The 24,912-nt window shown below is 50.5% G+C and overlaps 1 protein-coding gene across 4 annotated transcripts in view; it reads left to right on the top strand.

The window, feature by feature from the left end:
* The window catches only part of RASGRF1 (Ras protein specific guanine nucleotide releasing factor 1), a gene marked incomplete at both ends in the record, with an annotated part of 104,168 nt that extends 90,421 nt beyond the window's left edge, over positions 1–13,747 (top strand). For all 4 annotated transcript variants that reach the window (XM_079701087.1, XM_079701088.1, XM_079701090.1 and 1 more), the window contains 4 exons: positions 2,718–2,797; positions 8,940–9,057; positions 10,910–10,978; positions 13,655–13,747. In XM_079701087.1, coding sequence (XP_079557213.1) covers positions 2,718–2,797; positions 8,940–9,057; positions 10,910–10,978; positions 13,655–13,747 — 360 coding nt within the window. The remainder of the gene's footprint in view (positions 1–2,717; positions 2,798–8,939; positions 9,058–10,909; positions 10,979–13,654) is intronic.
* Positions 13,748–24,912: the final 11,165 nt, after the last annotated feature.

Genomic DNA, 24,912 nt, shown 5'->3' with positions numbered 1-24,912 from the left:
CCATCCTAAAGTCTTCCATTCCCTTAGGAGAGTGCAAATGGAGGGCAGTTAGAGGTCAAGGTGTGTGATCTGGCTTGCCTTCCAGGATGTCATTCAAGACCTAGGGTCAGCCAGCCTGGTCCAAAAATCAAAGATGCCTCTGAAAACACATCTAGGCCTGCACCCTCTGTGGCAGACTGGACCACACTGGCTTCTCCCAGCCCTTCCGTTTGTGCTATAGTTGTCCGTGCGCATAGTGCCCGGCTCCAAGAGCTTCTGGGTAGCCATGGCCGTGGCCTGGTCAACACCAACCAGGAACAGTTCACTGCCCCTCTGAAGGTATCCCATAGGCCAAGATGGCCACATTTCTTAGACCAACCTGAAATGTAGCCTCAGCAGCTAGTTTTTTTTTTTATCATTCCCTTCAATGTGCCGGCCCAAAGCAGAAAAGCCTGTGTCCAAGTCCAGTCTAGCCTTGGCAAGCGTCAGGGAGTCAGAATTAGTTTGGGATGTCCAGTGCCTCCCCTTTCTTCTTCCAACCTCTCTTCCCATCCTCTTTGAAAATAAAAACTTTCCCTCGGGAAAGGATCAGATGATGCACCTCCATAGGATGGTGCAGATGACTAATGCAGTTATATGTGTTTCCTCTCCCTGGAATGGCTGGATTTCGGTAGAGACATAAGCCTCTCTTTGACTAACTGTACTTTTTGGCTTCTTTGGAAGGAGCCGCCTTGGCCATCCAGAAGTCTTGTTTGGTGAACAGGAAAGGATGGGATTTAAAGGGCCATATATAATCATCTTTCTTCCTGACACTATTTCCAAGGCAGGCTCCTTGCTTGGTCTCTGGTTTCAGAGACATATTCCCAGTGCCCCCATATTTTGGCTCACTGGTGTCCAGACTCCAGCAGAGATGCCCAAGGCCCCAGGGGCCCTGCTATCCCAGTGAGCCTCAAAGGATGGAAGCTCCTGGCATGGCCAGAAGATGCTTGAGCTGCTTCAAGTCAGAACACACTTTCTAAGCAGCAGCTGGGAAAATCCAGTGGCCTCCCAGGATACAAATCTCCTTCCTGGACAGAGAGCAACACCCCGAAGAGGAGCAGACACACACCTCAAGTAAGCACACAGGTGCGGAAGAAATCAAAGTGTGCCCAGCTCAGAGCCACAAATTAGCCCCAAGTGTATGCAAAAACCCCACCCACCAGAATATCCTTTGTACATTTTCATGGTCTCTAAGCGTGGTGATGCTTCACCTGGAGCTATGTGGCTGTGTAGCTTTTACATCACCCACAATTCTGGACTGTCTGAACGAGTATTGCCCTTAAGGAACACCTGGACCTACCCTCCCATTTTCCAGATTCGAAAGTCAAAACCTAGCAAAGTGAGTGGAGTGGTAACTTGCCCACGGGCATGCTGAGGGTGGGTGACAGAGTCCACTGAGGGCTCTGGACACTCAGACCCCACATCTGGCCTCAAGCTGCAGCATCTCATGTCTCTGCAGGGGGAGGGGAAAGAAGAGGATGCAGGAGCACAGCTCTGGAAAGAGATTAAGTGCAGGAGGGCAGTTGAGAGCCTGGGGTGGAGGTTGGCCTGGGCGTCTGAGAAGGGTCATCTCAGGTGAAAGCAGAATCATCTGCCCTTGGCTTGGTGGGGCTCGTTCCATCCTGGCCTATGGCTCTTTCACCAGATCCAGAATAAAGTTTTGCTCTGAACAGGGTCAGTCCAAACCAGGCGACAAGACTTCAGATTGATAGGAGGGACCGAGCAGATTGATGCTCTCTGCCATCCTTTCTCCTTGAAGAGTACACACTGACCTCTTCTTCCATCAGAAGGAAGATTTAGCTTGTTGTTTTCTTCAGGCAGTTTTCTCAGATAAAAATTAGACCCAAAGATCAGGGGTGTACTTGGCCTCTGTGGCCAGTGTCCCCTCCAGGCTGACTAGCCCCTCTGGTAATAAGATGCATGGCTGGTCTCCGGCCCGGTTTCTCAACCACATTCTGGATTCTGAGGATTAGAGCTGGAAAGGTGGTCACTAGTCATCTCCCCGTTTTATGAATGAGGGCGCTGAGGACCCCAGAGGTGAAGGGGTTTCCCCAGGCCACGCAGGAGAAGAAGCCAGGCTCCACCCAGGACACGCTCTGTGACACACACCTGGTCCCTTAAGACAAACTCCAGCCACCCAAGTTGCTCCGGCCTGATACGTGGGCAGGGCCTGGCCTGGTCATTTGGCAGATGGGGACCTTTGCTGCAGGGTTTCCTCTTCTCCATCAAAGTCTTTTCTCCTTTGATGATCAGTTTATCTGCCATCTTTTTTTCTCGATTCTTAAATTTGGGTGGTGCTCCTGATATATCAAAGTGAAGGTATGAGAAAATGGTCACATCCTTTGGGTACAGTCATGAGAAAGATCATGATGATGAAACATCAGCCGTGCCCTGTACCGGGTCCAGGTCCTTGGAGCTACCCCTGCCAAGTCCTTCCCAACCACCCAGGTCTCAGGACCGTGACACTTGGACCCTCCTGACCCTACTCCCATGTTTCTGAAAGATGTATGAACATGGGCAAGCAAAACAAAGATCCATGTCTGCCTCCTCAGGAATTCAGGGTCAAGTCCCCAGACCCAGGAAGTCCCCAAATCCCCGTGCCCTATCTGGAGGAGGCAAAGCGAAGCCCTGGAGTGTGGGCCAGAGTCGCGGGCCTTGATGTGTGCTGTGTGCTAGTAAATACTTCTAATTCCTTCTAGACAAAAGCTTTGATTGATAAGCTCCAAAAGCTTGTGTCGTCAGAGGGCAGATTTAAGAATCTGAGAGAAGCTCTGAAAAAGTAAGTGTGTGTCATTTTGTCACCATTATTTTTTAAATTGTAGAACCACACTGCAGAGGCATTCACGTGCCACCCCTGGCTGGAGGAGGAGGTCTGTCTGTCTGTCCATCTGTCTACCCACAAGACCAAGCCCTACACATCCCAGACCCCCAGGTCAGGTCAGCTTTGTCCTCCATCATCTACCAGAGAAATTCCAAGGTGTCAGGGCATTTCCCAGGAGAGGCACAGGAATAGTCTTGAGACGTGCAGTAGCTGTGATGATGATAATAGTGGTGCCGGATTCCTTGATTCCAAAATGCACATTTTAGTTTACATTTTACCATTTCTGACATCAGGATACATCTCACAGTCAGTGTATTTATTTCGTATGATTGTGTTTCCTTTTTGTACTGGATAATTAGTCATCAAGCCAAGAGTGCATTTTACACACAATGGCATCTTGGAATCAAAGAAATATGGTTTTACCAGTAATTTACACCTTACAGTTTGCAAAGTTTGTGCCCTGCCTGGCCACGGTGTGTGCAGCCCCATTAACACCGCCTGTGAGGTGGGCCTTCTCAACCTCGGCCCTCTTGTCCTTTAGACAAGGATTTTTTTTTTTTGGCCACACCACACGGCATGCGGGATCTTAGTTCCCCAACCAGGGATCAAGCCTGCGCCCCCTGCAGTGGAAGTGCAGCTTCTTAACCACTGGACCACCAGGGAGGTCCCTAGACCAGGACAGTTTTTGTCGTGGGGACTGTCCTGTGCATAGAAGGATGTTTCTCAGCATCCCTGGCCTCTACCCATGAAATGCCAGTGTCCGCCCCGCCCCCCCAGTTATGACAACCGAGAAGGTCTCCAGACATGGCTAGATAGCCTCAGGGAGGCAAAATCGCCCCCGTTGAGAGCCACTGTTGTGAGACAGATTCTCCCATGATGTTTCTCCAGACAAGGACACTGAGGAACTAGTGGCTGGCCCAAGGATTTGGGGCCGTGGTGATAGAGCCGGGCCTCAGCCCAGGCTGGCCTCCCAGGCCAGTGCTCTATTGTTTGCCCGAGGTTACCTCCCACGAGGGTCCAGGCCAGCTCTCCCAGGGCAGCGGTGACTTGGCCTGTTGGTACATGCTGTGGCCACATACGCACGTGAAATGTGGGTTTGCTCACTCTGGTTAGACGTGCACTTGGGGTTTCTCCACTAGTCTCTGCCACTGTGTTCCCCTCAGGCACTTGAACGTGTGCCCCGTTGGGCTGGCCCTCACCCTCTCTCTCCCTGCCTGGCTTGCTACTTGCTGGACTTTGGAGAGACCCTGGGAGACCCCTAGGGTCCCGGCTCCTTATAGAGCCCAGGAATGCCTTTCTTTCCTTCCGCGAGGGATCACGTGATCACTGCCAGTACAAGGCCACTGAAGTCCGCGACCACCCAGCACCTCCAGCCTCGCCGGTGGCTCTGACACACCACACACCCGCCCTGCCAGCCTCGTCTGCCTTTCTCGTTTTCTTCCTGCCGTACCTGGTCTGTCCCTTGTGCCGGCTCCGTGTGCCATTGCCTTGACCATCTCCACTTTATTTGTGTCCTCAGACAGATGTTCCACCCATCTGTGCTGTCCGGCCGTCTCTCCTCCGCCTGGGCTCCGCGGAGCCCCCGTGGACTGTGCTTGCGGGGAGCTGCCCCCCCCGTGCATTCACCAACCTGTCCGTCCGCCCGCAGGGTGCTGCTCCATCAGCCTCCTTCACATGGCTTCCTCGCCCACCGCCGCCGCTGCCTCCACCGCGTCCGTGGTCCCCCATTCTGTCCAAGTCCCCATCTTGACTGTCTTCCCTCTTTCAGGTTACCCGTGGGCCTATGTAAGTGTCTCTCCCAGACGCCTCTGCTCCCAGCCACACAGGGGGCGGAGGTGGCCTTCGGGCATCTGGGCGCTAAGACTTTTATGCAAACCGGGTTCCTGCCTTATGGAGATACAGGCCAAGGCAGGCAGGGGAAGGACAGATTCGGGTAAACGTTTCTGTACTCTTTCTTCGGAGACACTAAGGTTTATACTTAGAGCGGTGTTGTGTCAGGGTTTGGGGGTCGTCTCACCAGGCAGGGGACGGGCCGGAGGCAGTGGAGTGAGGTGGTGGGCACAGCTGGTGACCCACTCAGACAAGGAGCCCGTGACGGACCCCACCGCGTAGGTCCTCAGACCCATTCTGAGGTCCTGGGCATCCTTTTTCACCTGTCATTATATCATTCAGCCTTGTGCCAGCAGCCGGGCTAGCACGTGACCTTTTCCCTTTACCCCCAAATCCTCCCTCCTGTCCCCGGCCACTCTCTTAAATATCCCCTGGCCCACCTACAATGCTTCAGTCCCCTGCCCGGGCGCCCCCAGATGGACGTTGTCTCTCCTTCTCATTCCCCAAACCACACCCTGGTCCAACCCATGAGACTGTCCCCTCCTCTCAGCCGCCCAGGGACCAGAACCTTCCCGCAGCTCCCGCCAACAGCATTTGGTTGAGGACTAGCTGCATCCGGCAGTAAAATGTGGTCACCAGCTCTTTGGGGGCCAGTTCCGGTTTTGCCCGTCTGTCTCCTCCGACGGGCTCACCTGCATCTTTGTCTTTAGCTTGAATAGGATGCCCACGGCAGGAACGCAGGGGCCGGGCTCTCACTGCCAGCTGCTGCCGTGAAAGCCCTTCCCCTCTGTTCCCGTCAGTGGAGGATGGGAACAGCTCTGGAGGGGCGAGTCTGCTAGCGGACCCGCAGGTCACCCCGAAGCCACCTCCAAACGAGGGGAACATCCATCTATCTAAGTGGATATGATGGATCCAGAGTCCTGGAGTTCCAGAGTCTCAGGGGCTCCGACAAGGCCAAATACCCGTTTCCATCTTTATTTTCTGTCTGTGGCCACAGGGCAAAGCCCAGTCTCTTGCTAATGAGACAACAGAGCAGGGAGTATCCAGGAGGCAGAAAGCAAGACTGGACCCCGAGGCCCACCCACACTGCCAACACATTGCCAAAAAAAAAATTTTTTTTTTCCATAACCTGAGTACCTGATTTCCCTGCACCCCATGCCAGAACTGAGATCTGTAAGAGAAAGCAGCCCATCCCACGGCTGGGACAGGGTGAAGGAGAGGGCTGATCCATGCCATCACCACCCGTTTCCTGGGGTCGGGTGGAGCGCCCCTGGGGCAGCTGCATCTCGCTTTCAGTCGCCGGTACCAGTTAATTTCTTTCATCCCCCTTGACATCAGCAGGAATTTCTTGGTAGAAACATCAAGTGCGGGGGCCCCAAACAACCACAGACAAGATCCAGATGCCAGGTGTCACCACGTCTAGGCCTGCCCGGAACGCCAGGGGCAGCTTTTAGCATGGGGGACGGGGCACTTTTCTTTCTGCTCCCTGAAACATCAGACACAGGCATGGCGGGGCTCTGCCAAAAGAGGAAGCGCCCCCCCACACAATTTCAGCCTTGTTGGCCCCACCCTGATCCAGGGCAAGGCTGGATGCCTCCTGACAGGGCCCAGATGCCCACACGGAAAGTTCAGAGCTAGCCATAGGTTGGGAGTTTTGCCTACACGAAGCCCCTACTGTGCTCGCTCAGATGCTCAGCATGGTCTGTCTCCACGTGGTGGTGCCCTTTGGGGGCCCTCCACCAGACCCATGTACCCCACACCTGTCCCCACCGCCCCCTACACTGGCCACTCCGACAGCCCCATATATTTACTTACGTGGCTCTGGATTTTGGTTGGTTGGGTGTGCGTGTGTGTGCGTGTGTGTGTGTACATGACTGAATTAAGGGTGGTGTTCCCTGGACCCCTCACCGTGAAGGTAGTAAACAGGAACAGAGTTTGGTGCTGGGGCTGACAGTGCCACTTGCAGTGACTAAATTGCCCGTCCATCACCTTTCCACAACTGGATCAGAAACCCCAGTAAACACCTCAGGGAGATCCACACCTCAGTGACCAGAGGACTCCCAGACTTTTTTCCACTGGTCTGGGTGGTCAGAGCCCCTGTGAGGCATCCAGAAACACCCTGCGTCCTTTAGTCATTCACAGGCAGCGAGCAGCACCCGGCCTCCCCTTCTGCCTCTATCTGAGATGAGAGGTCCTTTGAGCTCTGCAGGCTACCTGGTTCCCATCAAGGGCAGGGGGAGTGCGGCGCCCCCCAGAACATGCCGGTCAGCACACTGCCTCAGCCGTCCAGCTCCAGAGCGGCTGCTCAGACCTTTGAACTCTTTCTCCGTCAGATCCACCAGCCTGTTCTCCAGACTTGGAGTTTGACGGAAAGGAAATGAAAAGCCAGGCATGTAGCAATCATGGAGTATAATGGCCAGAAGGACCCAGAGAGGTCTGCCAGTGACCAGTATGATTCTTGCTTTTTTTTCTTTTTCACAACTCACAGTAAAAAAAAAAAAAAATTACATTTGACAGTGTGACCCTATATACAAATGCATATATGCATAACAGGAACAAAAATTTCACAAAGCAATTTCAGTCCATGCAATGAACCCAGATATCCTCTATTCTCTCTTTTTTTTAATTAAAAAAAAAATCTGGTCAGCACTCACCAAATTGGTTTTAACACCCATGAAAGGGTCAAGACCGACAGTTCAAAAAACATTTCTCCTGCTCACTGTTTCCCAAACTCCAAGCATCCACCTCCTTCAGGACTTTGCCATACCCATGTGTCAGCTATATTTGCATTTACTTAATAGTCTCCTTTAAATTAACTATTTCCAAGAAATACATTTAAATAAGAAGGAAAACTCTATATCATGACAGCAAATGGGAAACCAGTGTACTTGCCATAAATACACAGGTTACCATAAAAAATAAATACAGTGAAATCAAAATAATATTATTAAATTCTGGCCAGATCCTAGTGTTTCCTGAGTGAGACCTGTTACTATTTGTTCAAAAAGAAAAAAAGAGGAAAACGGCACGTGTTAGAAAGTGACAAAGCTATGCTGTCACCAAATGAGCTCTCTCCTTGAGCAGTGGCGGGGGGGGAGTGAAAATTTAATGTTTCTTATCATATGAATCAATTTATATAAACAGTGTCTGGGCATCACCTAAAATCAACTCAAATCACCTAAAATTGTCTTAGCTAACATCAGTTCTCTGGTATGAGGGGAACCTGAGGACCAGAGAGGGAAAGAACTGGCCTAGGGTCACACAGCAAGCAGGCAAGGGCCAGGCCAGGTTTCTGTTCTTGCTCTACCATCCTCCCTGCCTCCCCTTCCTCTGGAGTGGCAGGACTGCCACAAGGAGACAAAGGTGAGATGGGCTAGAAACGCGGGTCCCTGTACCTGTGTGCTGAGCTGAGAGGAGGCTGCGGCACTGTATGATGAGTCCCCTGGGCGAACTATCTGGAGCTCTGCCAGAGTAGAGTGACCACTGGACCCATCACAGAGTCACCCCCTTAACCTAGCACCCCACCCAGAGGCACCAGGACAAGTTGTGCAGGAACAGTAACAGGAGCCCCTGCTTCAGAGCCACAGATCCGAGAGGTCCGGCCCATAGTGCTGAGTACCATCCCCACGAAAGCCATCCCCCAGGAGCCACCGATCTTGGGAGCTGTCTCACCCAACGCCTCCGCCCAGAAGCCAAATCCAGGATGGTGATCTCAGAGGGCAAGGATTTCCTGTGCTGGCAGCCCAGTGCTTGGGTGGGCAGAGATCCCAATGGGGAAGAAGTAAAGGCAGAGAAGTCTTGGGGAAAGAAAGGGACAAGGGGCTCGGTGGGGTGGCTGGTGGTGACTGGCAGGAATGGGCACAGTGCTGTGAAGCCCCCCAGGATGTGATTCTAGGGCGGGATTGGGATGGAGAGTTTCAGTGGAGAGACAGAAAGGAAAGGCGAGCTGGGAGGGGGCTGGCGGCCAAGCCCCGGGGCTCCATCTGGGAGGGAGAGCGGAGAGGTAGAGGAGGGCCTTCTGGCTTGGGGTGGGAGGGGTGATTGATGGAGACGCCCCAGGCCCCAGCGGGCACCATGTCACCCCCACCACCCCGGAGGACTGACCCTCACACCCAGCTGGCAATCCGAGCCCCAAGAGCTGCTATTACTCTTGGCGAATAGAAATCCCTTTCCCTCCAGCAAAGCAAGAGATGCATGCGGGGTGTTCTGTTCGCGGCAGAGGCTCGAGTTTTTAAGTGAAAAACTTCTGTTAATGCCATTTGCTTCAAAGTTGTGACCCGCCCTGTGTCCCTTACCTGGGGATGTACCTCACTGACCTGGCCTTCATCGAAGAGGGGACGCCCAACTACACGGAGGACGGCCTGGTCAACTTCTCCAAGATGAGAATGGTGCGTTCCCCACAGCAGAGCGGGCCAGGGGTGGGGGAAACATCAAAACCCAGACCCAAGCCCCGGGCTCACCCGAGCTGTGCCCGACAGTCCTGGCCGACTGGACGTGGCACACGCACTGGGGAGCCTGAACCCGGCTTCTCCACTTCCTCAAACGAGCAGCTAGCCTCTGGCAGGCCCTGAGCCAGCTCTACCTGCGTCTCCTCCTTTAATGCCCGCAGTCTGAGGGGTGGGTGATCTTATTATTCTCCACCTTACAGGTGAGCAGGCTGAGGCTTGGAGTAATCACTGACCAGCCCAAGGTCACCCCTAAGGAAAAGGCAGAGCCGGGTCTGGGGCCCAAGTCTGTCTGACTCCATAGCCTGCCCCTTTATTCGCACCCCATCCATTATTGTTCAGAGAAGCACTTGCATTATGTGGCCGCAGCAAAATCATTTCTGCAGCACCTCCTAAGCAAGTAGGTTTCCAATTTCCCCAGAGGAGCCTAGGCCCTGGGAGGGGAGATGAGGACCCTTCCAGCAGGGAGCCTGCTTTCCAGCCTACCTTCTCGTCTTCTCACTCCAACTAGAGAGCCTCTATTTGTATCGGTTCTGTGTCGTGGGGTTCCTCCTGAGATTTTGTTTAATAGGTAAGGTTTCTCTGTCAAAGGCAAGATGGCAGCACTGACCTGGGAACAGGATGGGGGAGCCCCTTTGTGTGGTCTTGCACATGGTGGGCACATAGAAAGTGGCAGAGGCCTTTAGCTGTTGCTGGAATTGAGGGGGGCTGTTTTAGGATGTTGGATAAGCCAGTACCACTGATGAAATGATATGTTTTTCTCTTAATCACATAGTATAATTAACCTATAGATTCTTTTTTTTTTTTAGCAACCAAAATCACTCATTTATTTTCATTACTCAGAGAAAATGACTGGTAATTTTCTTTTACTGTATTATCTCTGAGTCTTTAAAACAATTCTTTCTTCATCATCTATCATGTGATCCTACTAAATATACCTTTTACCTTTCAGAATAGGCATCTTTTTTATTGAAGTATAGTTCATTTACAGTATTGTGATAGTTTCAGGTATATGACATAGTAATTCAGTATTTTTATAGATTATGTGACTGGATAAAGAAGATGTGGTGTATACAAACACACACACACACACACACACACACACACACACACACACGGAGAAAGAGGAATGTTATTCAGCCATAAAAAAGAAGGACATTCTAGGAGGTACAAACTATTGTGTTGGCCAAAAAGTTTGTTCGGTTACTGAATACATTGTTCAATAAAGTTCTTGGTAAAAATGAAAAATGTGTCTTTACTTGAAACCGAACGAACTTTTTCGCCAACCCAAATATTATGTATAAAATAAGCTACAAGGTTATGTTGTACCACATGGGGAATATAGCCAATATTTTGTAATAGCTATAAGTGGAGTATAACCTTCAAAAACTGTGAATCACTATATTGTGCACCTGTAACTTATATAATATTGTACATCAACTATAGTTCAATAAATAAATAAATTGCATGAAATTCTGCTATTTGCAACAATGTGAATGGACCTAGAGGGTATTATACTTAGTGAAATAAGTCAGAGAAGGACAAATACTCTATGTTATAACTTATAACCTGTAGATTTATAGATTCTCACCAAGTGTCAGCCTTTGAGGCAGGTTGCTGGTTTAAAGAAACTCTTGCTGCCTCAGTGGGGTCTCCCAGGAGGTGAATTAAGAGACTGACTGCAGACCTGGCTGTTGATGCCCCTTCTGTTCTGTGGCATGTGTGTGTGGGGGGGGTCGGGGGAGGGGGGTACTAAGAGAAAACTGTCTTCCAAACCTCTCCTTCCTTCCCGCAGATATCCCATATCATCCGAGAGATTCGCCAGTTTCAACAAACTGCCTACAAAATAGAGCACCAAGCAAAGGTAAGCTGGCAGCATTTTCAGTCACTTCCGCTTTTTCACAGTGCTCTGGCTGCACTGCCTTCCTTCCTGCCTTTTCCGCTCCACACCCAACCACCTTCTGCCCCTGAGTTCCCTGGGCCCTCTCTTTTAGGAAACCCTCCTTGTCCCCTGTGCCCTGACCCGCCCTGAGTTCCCCCTCCTTCGGACTGCGCTTGTGCTAATCTTTCAGCTCCTGTCTGGTTTTTACCTGCCATGGGATGGTTTATAATCATGTCTGACCTCCCCTGAGGCAGGAGAGGCAGTGTTTATCACACCTTTTCGAAATGTTCACCAGTTTCAAAATTCACAGCTAGAAAGGGCACACAGCAAAAAGTCCCCCAGCCTCCAAGTTCCCCTCCCAAAGCCAACTGTATCACCCATTTTTTGTGTGTGTATGCAAACACACCCCAACATTTTTTTACTATAATGTATACTGTAGCATACTATACATTGCTTCATTCTTTTTTGCCTTAATATATCTTGGAGATATTTCCTGTTGAGGCAGAGGCATTCTCCTTCTTCCTGATGGCTGCAGAGAAATTCATGTATTTATTCGATCCTCTATACTGATGGACATTTAGGTTGTCTCAGTCTTTTGCTGCTATAGGCAAGGTGGGGGAAAAAACACCTTGTACATTCGGGAATCAGAGAGTGCTGTGAGAGTGTGAATCCAGGGACCTGTATCGGGGTTGGGGGACAGGGCCCATCTGAGAAGCACAGAGACCACAGACGACTGCTATGAGTAGCCTCAGACAAACCTGAACCAGATGGGACTGTGGGCTTCTAGAAGGATCTAGAGCCATGTCCTAAGGCGAGTGGGAAGCCCTGAAAGGAGCTTACAGGACTGGATTAATATGCATTTTTTAAAAGATGGTGGGGCTGTATGGAGAGAGGTTGGCATGTTAGTCTCATTTCACTACTCAAACCCTCTGCTGTTAGCCCCATTTTACAGTTAAAATAACTGGGACTTGCTAATCCAGACTCTGGCTCTGAATCCTATGACTTTTTTACGCTGCCCAGAGATGTGTTTGCTTTCCATCCAGCTTCTTAACCTCCTAGTTTGAAGTTCACAAAAAATATCCAGCTCCAGACACTCCTGAGCATACCAGAAAATCAAGCTCTTAGTATTTTTCCCTTCTACTTTCCTTTGTGATAGACTTGCCCTGTTTCCTGCCATGTTCTGTGAACTCACTATCTGTCTTATAGCTGATAGCCACAGAGAGAAGAAAAATCAGTGGGTTAACCAATTGTGCCACTTTTTCCTTGTTCATCCATTCGCTCAAGTATTTACTGAGCATGTACTGTGTGCCAGGCACTGTATTAGGCCTTGGCCCCTTCTTAAACTAGCCCTCGAGCTCCATATGCAATACAAATAAATGTTACTTCCCTTCAGACTCTTTTCCTTAACAGCTTTGCAGTGGTGGTATTTGATGCCAGTCTCCTGCTAAAGCAAAATTTTTAGGGAAACAAATGCTCATGACGGAGGAAACTAACTAACCAGTCTGCTGATTCCCAGAGTGTTTGGGAGGGTTGAGATTTTGTGCTCTAGAAAGGGCTGTTCACAGGAAGCTACTAGCTATTTATAAAAGTCTGGTCTATTTCACATGGCTGTAAAATCGCCATATCTTTATCAGTGGATATGAGTTCATCTAGACGGTGGTATCTGAGGTTGTCTTCCTAGAGGTGCTGGGTGAGAGCCATTAATCAGACACAATAATCATTTCATCTGTGACTGATGATCAGCATCCTAGGAAGCCGGTTCTGTCCCTCACAGTAGCAGAGGGTCCATTAGCAAAGATGCTCGCAACAAAGACTTGGTTTTTCTCAAGCAGCTATCAGAAGATTCCCAATTACGTGCTAAGAAATATAATATGTTTTCTTTTTTCTGCTCTGAGTTTCTGTGGAAAAACATGAACCTTCGGCTCCAAACAACTGACAAGTCAATGAGCCTTGGAAAGATTCTTTTCGAAGGGCGGGTGGGGTTTGCCTATGAGATCTGGGCTCTGATCTGTCATCGTACATTTAACACACAGGAATCCAGCAAAGCACTTGAGAGCAGTGTGAAGTGGGGAGGGAGGAGGAAGGAGAGTAACTGAGTCCATGTGGTGACTCTTCCTGATTTTCCACTCTGAGATTTTGCCCTGGAGTGAGCCTCGTGAGACGAAAAATAAGGGAGCCTCTTTCCTTAACGGCCTCAGTTTCCACTGTCTTGTCTTGGGTGAATCTCTCTCGGTGTTACATAAACCTGGTGTTTAAGTATGTTTTTCCAACATACAGAAACATTGAAAGAATTGTGAACACCCGTACATCCACTACCTAGATGCTACAATTGACATTTTAGATATTTAGATAGAGATGATTTTTTAATATGAGCCCAAAATATTTCACCTAATGTTCAACCAAAGAAACGGTGGTCAAGAGTAATTTTGACTATATGTGATTTTATATTACTGTGAAGACAAAAAAGGCAGAAAATAATACTAAGAAAAATAATACAAAGACACAACACTGCTTAATGCATCTTTGCCTCATGTGCAAACCTGACACCCCTCCCTGCCTCCACCCTAGTGCCTGATTCCCGGGAGACACCCGACGTCCACGTAGTATTATGGAGGTCCCATCGCCCTGCCGTTCCTTTTTCTCTTTTCCTTTTCTCAGGTAACCCAATATTTACTGGACCAATCTTTTGTAATGGACGAAGAAAGTCTCTACAAGTGCTCTCTCCGAATAGAACCAAAACTCCCCACCTGAAGCCGTACCCAGCCCGCCGCCATGGACACATGCTATATGATATTGTACATAGTCGTTTGGTTTCTCTGGGTTTTCTTCTTTAGTATGTGCTTCTCCAAGGATACAAATACGTTCTTGTTCTTAGATTCCTGTAGAACCAAAATATGAATCTCTGCACTGGTTAGGACTTGGTCCACGCACCCCATCCCTCGTTTCCCGCAGTGCCTGTTTCTTTGAAACAACTGTACTCTTAGTCTGTTCTTCCCAGCCCCTCACTCTCCCCCAAAGGGAAAACAGAATCCGTGCATACACGAATCTTTGGCACCAGTCCTGCTTCTGTCTGTCCCCAGCCCAGGCCCCTGGGTTGAGTTGGCCACCCAGCATCCTCCGGCATGTTCCACATAGCTGTTATAACAGGGTGGGGGGTAGCGGGGAGGCGGGAGGGGAACCGTACCCTCAAGTCCAGTCAGCGACAAATCTTCCCGCTGATGGTGATGCCAATTTCCAAAGCAGCTTTTCCAGCCAAAATCGCAGGTCTCAGAACTCCGTGTCTCCCAGTGACCTGGAGGGAAAGGAGTCCTGTCCGCTGAGAACCACGCCCTGCGACACTGAGGCCACCACCTCGTTCAGGCACCACGTCGCTCCTGGCTCTGAGAATAAAACCAGGTAGCGTGACTAGCAGCCTCGATAACCCTGGACGAGGCCCTGGAACATCCTGAGGAAAACAGAATCACAACACAAAGTCACGTCGACTTCTGCCGACGGCTGCCCAGCATTCACTGCAAGTCGGGAACACACAAAGATGTCACTTTTCCTCTTTGAGCTGCCTAACGGTCACTACAAGCTTACGTTGAGATGCTCCAAGTCTGTATGCCTTGTGAAAAATAGTACCACACTGTAGAATTAGGAAATCAATAACCAAGTGTTTTTATTGCATATACTGTAGTCCTGTCTAAATGCCTTCTAGCAGGAATATAGTACTGTAGTGCTTATTCTGTGAATATTACCATCTATTTTTTACATTGTACAGTATAGAAAACACAGGTTAACTCTGAAGTGGCAGGCATGTTCCACTCTGACAAACAGACAACTTTTGCTGTAAGCAATACCTAGTGGTATGAGAATTCTATTTCAAGTCCTACAATATTTCAACTTACAGCTTGTTTGGAAAAAAAAAAGAAATTTCCATTTTTGTAAAAATATATGTTTCCTGATTACCTCTTGCTAATAAATCTATTCTATCTCAGGGTGAACGGTGGAATTTTGATGGATTTCATTTATTCACGCAAGGGATATTTGATGAGCACTTGGTCCTTATCAGGCCCTGGGCTCAGACCAGAGATCTGGAGTGATAAGGGCAGAATCCCTGCTTTGGGGGGTACTCATAGTCTGATGAGGGAGACTGTTGATGTTCTCTATTGCAGCAGGAACAAGTAGCTCCAACACTTAATGTGATGGCTGAAAACAATCTTTCACAGTTCTATGGGTTGACTGGGCCCAGCTGGTGGTTCTTGCTTGGAGTCCCTTGTGAGGTGCCAGTCACAGAGCAGCTGAGGCTGGAGTCATCTGAAGGCTCGACTGGACGAGGTGTCCAAGATGGTGCTCTCCCATAGCTGGGGGCTGAGCTGGGGCTGTCAACCAGAGCGTCCACACGTGGACTCTCCACGTGGCTTGGGCTTCTCACAGTGTGGCAGCTGGGTCTGAAGAGCAGCCTTCCAAGAGACTCAGGCAGAAGCTGCAAGGCTTCTTCTGACCTAGGCTCAGAATTCCCAGAACATCACACCCACAGTGTTCTATTGGTCAAGCACTTCACCAAGGCCAGCCTGGTCACAAGGGGAAGAGAATCAAGCACCTCCTCTTGATGGGAAGAGCCACAAAGAATGTGCAGCCATCTTTAAGCTACTAGAGAGACAGACCGTTTGAGCCACACTGTCATAGGGTGGTGCAGGAAGTGCCTTGGGGACACCACGGAGGAAAGGAGAGTGGTGGGGGGATTGGAAAAAGTTCCACAGAGGTGTGAGGAGGGTGTGGGATAAGTAGGGATGATTTTCCAGAAGAAGGTGGCGGGGAGGGCATTGCTGGGCAGGGGGACCAGCAAAATCCCAGAAGCATGAAAGAATACACTTGTTTGGGGAAGAGCTAGTATGGGCGTGCCCCCAGGGAAGGCACCCTGGTCCTCCCCAGACCCCTCCTCACAACCACCCATGAAGGGTTGGCCCAGAACACGACCCTCAGTGACAGGCATGAGGCCCGCTGGGAGGCAAGACCCATTTCCCTGGGACCTGCAGCCAACAGGCTCCATGACTGCTTGTTTTCTTCGGACACAGAAAAGCAGTTAAGGTTGCTGGGAGGATTCAGTGTGCTGCTACAAGCTGCTACCCTGAGGTGATGAGCACGGGACAAGCACTTGCTAACCATGAACTATCTGTAGAGCCCTGACTGTTTCAGGTCATCTTAGGCACTGCGGACTTAGCCATGAACAATGCAGTCAAGGTACCTGCCCTGGGACTTCCCTGGTGGTTAAGATGCTGTGCTCCCAATGCAGGGGGCCCGGGTTCAATCCCTGGTCAGGGAACTAGATCCCACATGCCACAACTAAAAGATCCCACATACCAGCAACTAAAGATCTGGCGTGCCACAACTAAGACCCGGCACAGCCAAATAAATAAATAAATATTAAAAAAAAAAAAAGGCCGCCACCACCACCACCACCAAAAACAAAATTTCCCTGCCCTTGCGAGGTTTACATTCTGCTGGGTGATAACAATGGACAATTTTAAAAAATACCCAGGGCAGCGTGACAAGTACCACAAGCACAGTCCAGCAGGGCAGTGTTGAGGCCACCTGAGGCTGGGACAACTGACCTGAAATCTGGATAATGAAAAACCATGATGCTATTGTTAAAGAGGCTGTGAGGTGAACACTCACCTGAGTGCAGGTGTTCGTGCTCTGGTTGTTGTGAGGCGCTGGGCAATTCTCTGAGGCTTTCTCAGGGCCAGGATTAGGGTGAGACAAGAGAAATGCCCACCTTGGGTGTGAAATATAAGGGACTGCTAAAAAAACGTAGTCATAAAGGTATCAGTCTAATGCAATATTTTTTAAAAGTCAAAATCAGGGACTTCCCTGGTGGTCCAGTGGTTAAGATTTCGCCTTCCAGTGCAGGGGGTGAAGGTTCCACCCCTGGTTGGGGAGCTAAGATCCCACATGCCTCACAGCCAGAAAAGCAAACCGTAAAACAGAAGCAATATTGTAACAAACTCAATAAAGACTTTAAAAGTGGTCCACATCAAAAAAAATCTTAAAAAAGAAGTCAGAATTAATGTAAAAAAATCTGTGAAGAACAAAATATCAATTTTTTCATAAAGGCAGGATGGGTATTACTGATTTTCCCTCTCGCCTCAGGTTCCATCCAGTGTGGCTTGACAAGGCTACCTGCCCCTTTTACAAGTGAACTGTAGGATGGCTCTAGTTCCAGAAAGGAAATAGTATTGGTCCAGGCCGTAAGCTCATCCATGGGGAGGGATGGTGAGTTTGTTTACCCTCTCTGCTTGTTTGTGTTCGGACGGTTGGTTTTGGAGGGCGTCTCTTGATCCCAACTGCACGAAGGAGCTTTTTTTTTTTTTTTTTTTGCGGTACGCGGGCCTCTCACTGTTGTGGCCTCTCCCGTTGTGGAGCACAGGCTCCGGATGCACAGGCTCAGCGGCCATGGCTCACGGGCCCAGCCGCTCTGCGGCATGTGGGATCCTCCCGGACCGGGGCACGAACCCGTGTCCCCTGCATCGGCAGGCGGACTCTCAACCACTGTGCCACCAGGGAAGCCCACGAAGGAGCTTTTTAAAAGGTCAGTACACAAGAGAGAGATTGCACCTGGTCCTCTAGCATCCTTTGGGGTAAGTGGGTTTCACGATGGCAGATGTGTTGCCCGTTGGCATCCGGCTGCCCCCTCTCCAGCTTTTTGCTCTCACCCTGTGTCTAATGATCATGGTTTCCTTCCCAGCAGTGGCCCTGCCAAGACCTCTCTGGCTGCCGGGGAAGGAGTGTCTGGAGAGGTGGGTGGTGGTTGTCTCGGGTGTACAGCAGTACCCCCAGACCTACCCTCGCCCCCCCGCAAGAATGTACCTGACACCTGGGTGTGCATACCTCGGTAACCAGCATCCCGCCCCGCTCCTGACCTCTTAGAGCTCATGACCCAGCTGAAGAGAAGAAACACAAAGCAAACAGCCCTCAGGTTTCTAACTCCAGCTCACGCCTCTCTCCAGTCTCCTCAAAAAAAAACTACCTAGAAGGTGCCTCCACCTGGGTGCCCTACTGCCACCTTACTCGACTGGACCAAACTGGCCTCATCAACTTCCCCACCACACCTGGGTCTCCTCAGCACCCCTACCCACCAGTCATGCAAGGTAGAAGTCCAGAGGTCACCCCTGACTCCCACTTCAAAGGGTCACCTGATCCATGCAATGTTAACCTCCTAGTTATCTTTCCAGCCAGGTCACAGTTCTTCATTGCCTCTGCCACTACCTTGGGTGAGCAGTTCTCAGCTTTTTGACCTCAGGGACCCCTCTGAGAGGTCCCCCCCAGAAAAAACCATATAACTGGGTTCTATCAGTAGATATAATTGTAGTACTGATTTTTTATTTTTTTTATTTTTATTTTTGCGGTACGCGGGCCTCTCACTGTTGTGGCCTCTCCCGTCGCGGAGCACAGGCTCCGGACGCGCAGGCTCAGCGGCCATGGCTCACGGGCCCAGCTGCTCCGCGGCATGTGGGATCTTCCCAGACCAGGGCACGAACCCGTGTCCCCTGCATCAGCAGGCGGACTCTCAACCACTGCACCACCAGGGAAGCCCTGAATTATGTGTTTTAAAATGGGTAGTTGTATACAATATTGATTTCACTTCATTTGAAATTTAAAAAAAAAAAACAGTAAAAAAAAAGAAAGGGGGGCAGGGGGTTGTTCAGAGAGAGCTTCTTAGAGGCACTGTCCCAAACTGGGCCTTGAAGGGCTAGAAACCCAAGGTTTCTAGCTGAGCAAAGAGTGGGGGGCCTGGGTGTCTCAGCTAAGGGACAGTCCGAGCGATGGCTGAGCAAGTCTGGTGAGGCGTCCATGGAGAGATGGGACCAGGCAGGTGGCAGGTGGGAGGGGCCTGCTGGGGTCCCTGAGTGGCTGGCCGGGGAGTCACCCAGAGGTACCACAACAGGGCTTGATGGCGAAATCAGGCATACTCCCTCTGGCCCAACCTGACTCTATTTTCATTCAGACAGTCCCTTATCAGCACTGATCACAGCATACGCCATAATGTATGTTTAGTGTGCAATTACTACCCACACTCAGATCAAGTGACTCATGGCCCAGAGACAGTCAAGGCCCACTTCTTATTGCCGGCAAGGGAAGTCAGGTATGTCCTGCTCACACAGGACAGGGTCCTGGCAAACCGGCTGCTCGCCTTCCAGGTCTGGAGCCTCCCCACGGCCCCGACTGCTGTGCTTTCTCTTTGGTTCCTGCCAAGCCTCGTGTCCACCCACAAACCCATACACCCATTCTTGCTTCTCTCCAGCCCTCTCATGGCACCCGGAAGCCTCATCAGGAGGGGAGTACAGCACCTCCAAACATCTCTCGGCCAGGATCCGAAGCCCCTCACATATCACCTTTAAAGCCACCAGTGTTCTATCGTCTGACTCAATAAATAACAACAACGACTGCTACTGCTACCATTTCTGCCCAGCTTGCAGCGTGTCAGGCTCTGTGTCTGAGCTCGAGCTCCTGGGTATTTTTACCTCCATTTCACAGAGGAGGGCAAGATACAGGAAACCTGATTTTCAAAATATTTAACCACCAGTATGGCATGAGTACTGACCACTCAGACTAACGGCCAAAAGGGTGCAAACTGGCTGAAAGTCAACCAGCTCTGCAGGACGCTCTCCAAAATAGTAGAGGATAAAGCATAACAGTGTGTGATGCAGGTGATTAATTCAGGAGTTCAGGAACAGGAAGTTTCTGTGGAGGCAAGAGGGACAAGGCAGGAGGAAGGGCGTGGAGGTAGGGCTGTGCCCAGGACAGGGAGCTCACCTGTGGACTGCTGAGGAGTGCAGTGGCAGTGGATGCTACAAACAGAGTAGGGATATATCATAGAAGGTCTTAAGTGAAAACAAAGGAGTGTAGGGTTTCCCTGGTGGCGCAGTGGTTGAGAATCTGCCTGCCAATGCAGGGGACACGGGTTCAAGCCCTGGTCTGGGAAGATCCCACATGCCGCGGAGCAACGAGGCCCGTGAGCCACAACTACTGAGCCTGCGCGTCTGGAGCCTGTGCTCCTCAACAAGAGAGGCCGCGATAGTGAGAGGCCCGCGCATCGCGATGAAGAGTGGCCCCCGCTTGCCACAACTAGAGAAAGCCCTTGCACAGAAACGAAGACCCAACACAGCCAAAAATAAATAATAAATAAAATTTAAAAAAGGAGTGTAGACGGGGAGAATGTGTGAACAACAAGTGATTGAAGGAGGCCCTGGAGGCAGACACGCTCTGGGCTCCAGCCCCTGAGTTCCTGCCTCCCGCAGTTGCAAGAGTGAAGCCAGCTGAACAGGGATAAGTTTCCCGTGCACAGGAGTACAGGGGCTTACAGAAAAGTCCAGAAACTGGTGCTCTGTCATAGGGCCAGGACGAGGGTGAAAGAAATGAGACATACCCCCTCAGGTGCAACATTTAAGGGAGGGCCAAAAAACTCAGTCATGGTATTTTTATTGCATAATATTTTAATGCAATATTTTAAAATAACAAAAATTAATGCAAAAACCTATGATGAACAAAATACCACACATGAAGAAACAAAACAATGACAGGATCAAACCCTATACTTGCTCAACATAACCTTACTGCCTTCACCCCAATCCTGGCCATAATGAAACACAGCTTCTGGACTTTTCTGCAAGCCTTCACACTTTCTTAGATGTGAATACAGCACCTTCAGGGCTTAAAACCAAACCAGTGTTGGTTCCCATGTTCCTTGACTTCTTAGGGGACAAACAACGCCTTCCCATGCAGTTGGAGGACATTGTCAGGCTGACTTCTCTGACTCGGGGCAAGGGACATAACCAAGATAGCTAAACAGGATGTCTCCTCATCAACAATGGAACTAGCAAGAGGTCCAATTCATATTACGATCCAACCGAAGTTGCTCTTTGATGCAGACTTATACACCTCCTGCATACGTTACCTTTCCCACTCTACAAACTCTCTGGTCACTCATCTCTATATCCACTGATTCATCCTTCCACCCATCCCCATCTACCCATCCATCCATCCATCCCATCCATCCTTCCACCCATCCATCCACCCACCCTCCCATCCAATCCATCCATCCACCCATCCAATCCATCCATCCACCCATCCATTCCATTCATTCATCCATCCATCCTTCCTTCTTTCCAACAAAGCATCCATTTAGTCTTTCAACCATAAAGCCATTTTCCCATATATCCATCCATCCCTACTTCCATCCATTCATCCACTTATGTATCCTTACAGACCGTCATCCACCCAAACCACTTAACCAAACCTCTGCTTACCTATTATGTAAAAATCAGCATATGGGTGTGAAAAGAGCTCCATCACCTACCAGCAGACCTACTTAACTTCTCCAAATCTAATTTCTTTATCAAGAAAGTGGCTGTGTGTATTCTCAAAGAAACTTCACAGGGCTGTTATGAGCATTAAAGAACAAAATCCCTGTAAATGGTAGTTATTGTAAATATTACATTATAGTGGCAATGATTATTATTATTACAAGATGTTAGAGGTAGAGGGCAGAAATATAATAAATCTGGTGAGGGGCCCAGTTTTCCTGCCAGGATGTTGACTCTGACAAGTGATCTGGGAAACCAGTTAAAGCCGTAGGTAATAGCTGGGGAAGAGGGGGATGACCAGCAGATTTGGCCTAAAGAAAAAGGATCAGTGGAGGCGGGGTGGGCAATAATTCCCAGCACAGTAAGAAGGAGGCGCTGACTGAGGATTCCAGGAGCTGTGGTTGGCTGGATGCCTGAGCTCTGCTGATGCCTCAGGGAACTCTAGGCCTGGACAATCAGGAAGGCAGGCAGGCCTCCAGGCTCAGTTTCATTCACCTGCTTCCATGGAACAGGTGCCCACTCTTGTGGAGAACTCTGGACTCAGTTAGCCAGGGGTTCAAACCCCAGCTCTCTTACTTATTAGTTGTGGGACCACAGATGAGTTACTTAAGTGTCTCAGTCACCTCATCTATGTCATGGGGGAAAACATCAGTAGAATTAAGAAAGTTTATTCATGTAAAGCACTCGGCACCGAGTCTAACACATCCCTAGAGGAGATAATGACTCCTGGGTGTGGAGGATAAGACCTGCTCTCCCCTCTTGGCCTCCCCAGACTCCGGAAGTGCAAAAATGGGGCACAGGAGCCCGAGACCAGGCCCAGCCCTCTACCACCAGAGACACCAGTCAGCCTGAGCCTTTCACCTGATGTACTGGTTTCCCATTGCTGCGGACCAGATTACTACAAACTTAAGAGGCTTAAAACAATGCAAATTTATTACCCCACAGGTAGAGAGGTCAGAAGTCCACGTGGAGGTACTTCCCTGGCAGTCCAGCAGTTAAGACCCCCATGCTTCCACTGCAGGGGGCACAGGTTCGTCCCCTGGTCGGGGAGCTAAGATCCTGTTTGCCACGTGCTGTGCCCGGAAAAAAAAAAAAAAGTCCACGTGGATTTGGCCGGTTCCTCTGCCCCAGGTCTCACACAGCTGAAAGCAAGAGGCCAGCAAGGCTGCCTTCCTTTCCGGCGGATGCCGCAGGACGAATCTGCTTCCAAGCTGATTGAGGTCGTTGGCAGAATTCAGCTCCACGTGGTTGTGGGGCTGAGGTCTCCATTTCCTCACTGGCTGTGGGCTGGGGTCCTTCTCAGCTTCTAGAGGCCACTCACAGTCCTTGGCTCATGGCCCCCGTCAAAGCCAGCCATGGTGGGTAGAGTCCTTCTCATGGTTCAGAGAGCTCTGATCTCCCTCTCCCTCATCTCTCTGAGCCTCCCGCTTTCCTCTTCTGCTCTGAATGGCCACTGTGATTACATCAGGACCTCTCAGCTAATACAGGATAATCCCCCCAAGTCAGCTGATTTGAAGCCTAATTCCACCTGCAAAGTCCCTGCCCAGCAGTCTGTAGATTGTGTTCGATCAAATAACTAAGCGATGGAAACTAGCATTCTGCCCACCATCCCTGGCTCAGCACTCTGTGTCCAGCACCAGTCCTCAACCTCCCCTCTGTGGGAATACAGAGGACCAAGACTACAGAGAAACCCTCACAGAGGTGACGCCTGGCTGGAGCCAGCAGAGTAGATGAACTCACCAAGAAAGTGGCTGCAGGGAGCGAAGGACGGAGAGAGAGCCCAAGACTGAGCCCGTATTTGGGGTGAGTCACTATTATGGTGTCACGCTTGGGACCAGTGTTTTACCTGTAACTAAACTGTAAAACTATGTTTAACCACTCTGGGAGGCAGGGCACCTACTCCCATTTTACAGATGAGGAAACTGAGGTCCTGCGGGGGCAAACCACTGGCCTAGGTCACATGGTGAATCTGTAGTAGGACTAGAACCAAACATCAGTCTATAACTGACCAGGCCAGTGCCTTTCACATCTCAGGCCTTCTGGAATGAACCACAAAGGAGGGTCATTGGAGACCCAGCACAGGGAACGAGTTTGGGGTCTGAGGTCTAATACTAGGGCCTTCGGTCCTGCCACTCTCCAGGTGGCTCAGATGGGCAGAAAGATGAGGTGGTTCCTGCACACCTGAAGGATAGGCCATCACAGAGGCTGGACACCTTTATCCCCAAGCCAGGGGCTTAACTTTCCAAATAGCAACCATGCAGGGTCTTTTCTCAGACATTTGCCTCAAAGCACACCCAAGGGGCATCCAGACAGGGGCTGATTTATAAACTGACAAAGATCTGCTTTATCTGAAAAGACAGTGTCTGCTGGCACTGCTAACTTTCAGGCAGATTTAGTGCCCACCCTGAGTGGTTACCCTGAAGCCCTGTAAGTGCCGATTCCAGAGCCATACCCAGACCTGCTAGTCAAATCCCAAGACAGAACTCCAGGAATCTGCTTCCCCAGGAGCCTCACAGGCAGAGTCTGGGTGAGAACTAGGTTTCCTCCTGTCTGAGGGAGGGAGACATAAGACAGCTCACATCTGAGAGGCCAGCCCTAACAGGCTCTGACCACACCGAAATGCCTCGGGCTGCAAAAGAGCAGGGCGAGCAAGTGCAGTAGGTCAAACCTGGGTTCAGGCTCCTTCTGCACACTTACTGGGAACGTTACCATCAACTCTTGGAGCCTCAGTTTCCCCATTTGTAAAATGGCAGGTCCACAACCTGCCACTTGGCAGGGTGACGACCTAAGTGAAGAACCTGGACCCACTGGGTGCTTGACAGGTTGCTGCAGGCAGGTCTGATCATCCTCTCCTCTCCCTTGAAGCAACCCCTGTGCATGTTTCCTTCATTGGAGATGTTCATTGCTTTATTTATCTCACACCCAGACTCATAAATCATATTCTTCCTTTTTTCAGATTTGCAAAAAAGAAAACATGGCCCTACAGCTGCTAATAGGACTTTCTCAGCAGAAAGACTTTAGACTTTCTGCGGGGGGGGCGGGGGTAGGGGTGGAACAAGCTCATAGAAACAGCTATCTACTTCCTCTAGTTTAAGTTCATTCCAAGGCTCAAGGGACAACCAGGGGAATGTGATTAATGAGGGTGGGAGATGGGGGCTCTGGGGTGGGGACAGGCACCACCCTCGCCCATAGTGACTGCCAGTCCCGACAGACCGGCAGATCTAGGACCCCGCCGGACGGAGCGGTCCAACTCTCCTCTGCCCTTCCTTGCGGAGAAGGAGAAAGGGGAGTGATGTGGCCAGGACGGGAGGTCGAAGGCGCTCCACTCCCATGAGCCTGGCGCTCCGGGCAGTCCTGCAGGGTCCCGCCTCCTCCCGCCTCCTCCCGCCTCCTCCCGCCTCCTCCCGCCTCCTCCCGCCTCCTCCCCCCGCCTCCCGCCTCCTCCCCCCGCCCTCCCACCCCCGCCCGGCCCCGCCCCTCGCGCCCTCCCGCCCCCTCGAGGCGGCTTTTGGCTACCTGCCCCGCGGCCTTCGCAGCCAGTGCGCCGGCCGGGTCGCTGCCATTGCCACG

This window comes from Hyperoodon ampullatus (assembly GCF_949752795.1).
Source record: "Hyperoodon ampullatus genome assembly, chromosome: 3".
In the NCBI taxonomy this organism is placed as follows: Eukaryota; Metazoa; Chordata; class Mammalia; order Artiodactyla; family Ziphiidae; genus Hyperoodon; species Hyperoodon ampullatus.
Note: the sequence above shows the minus strand (reverse complement) of the source record. Positions and strands in the feature narration are given on the sequence as shown.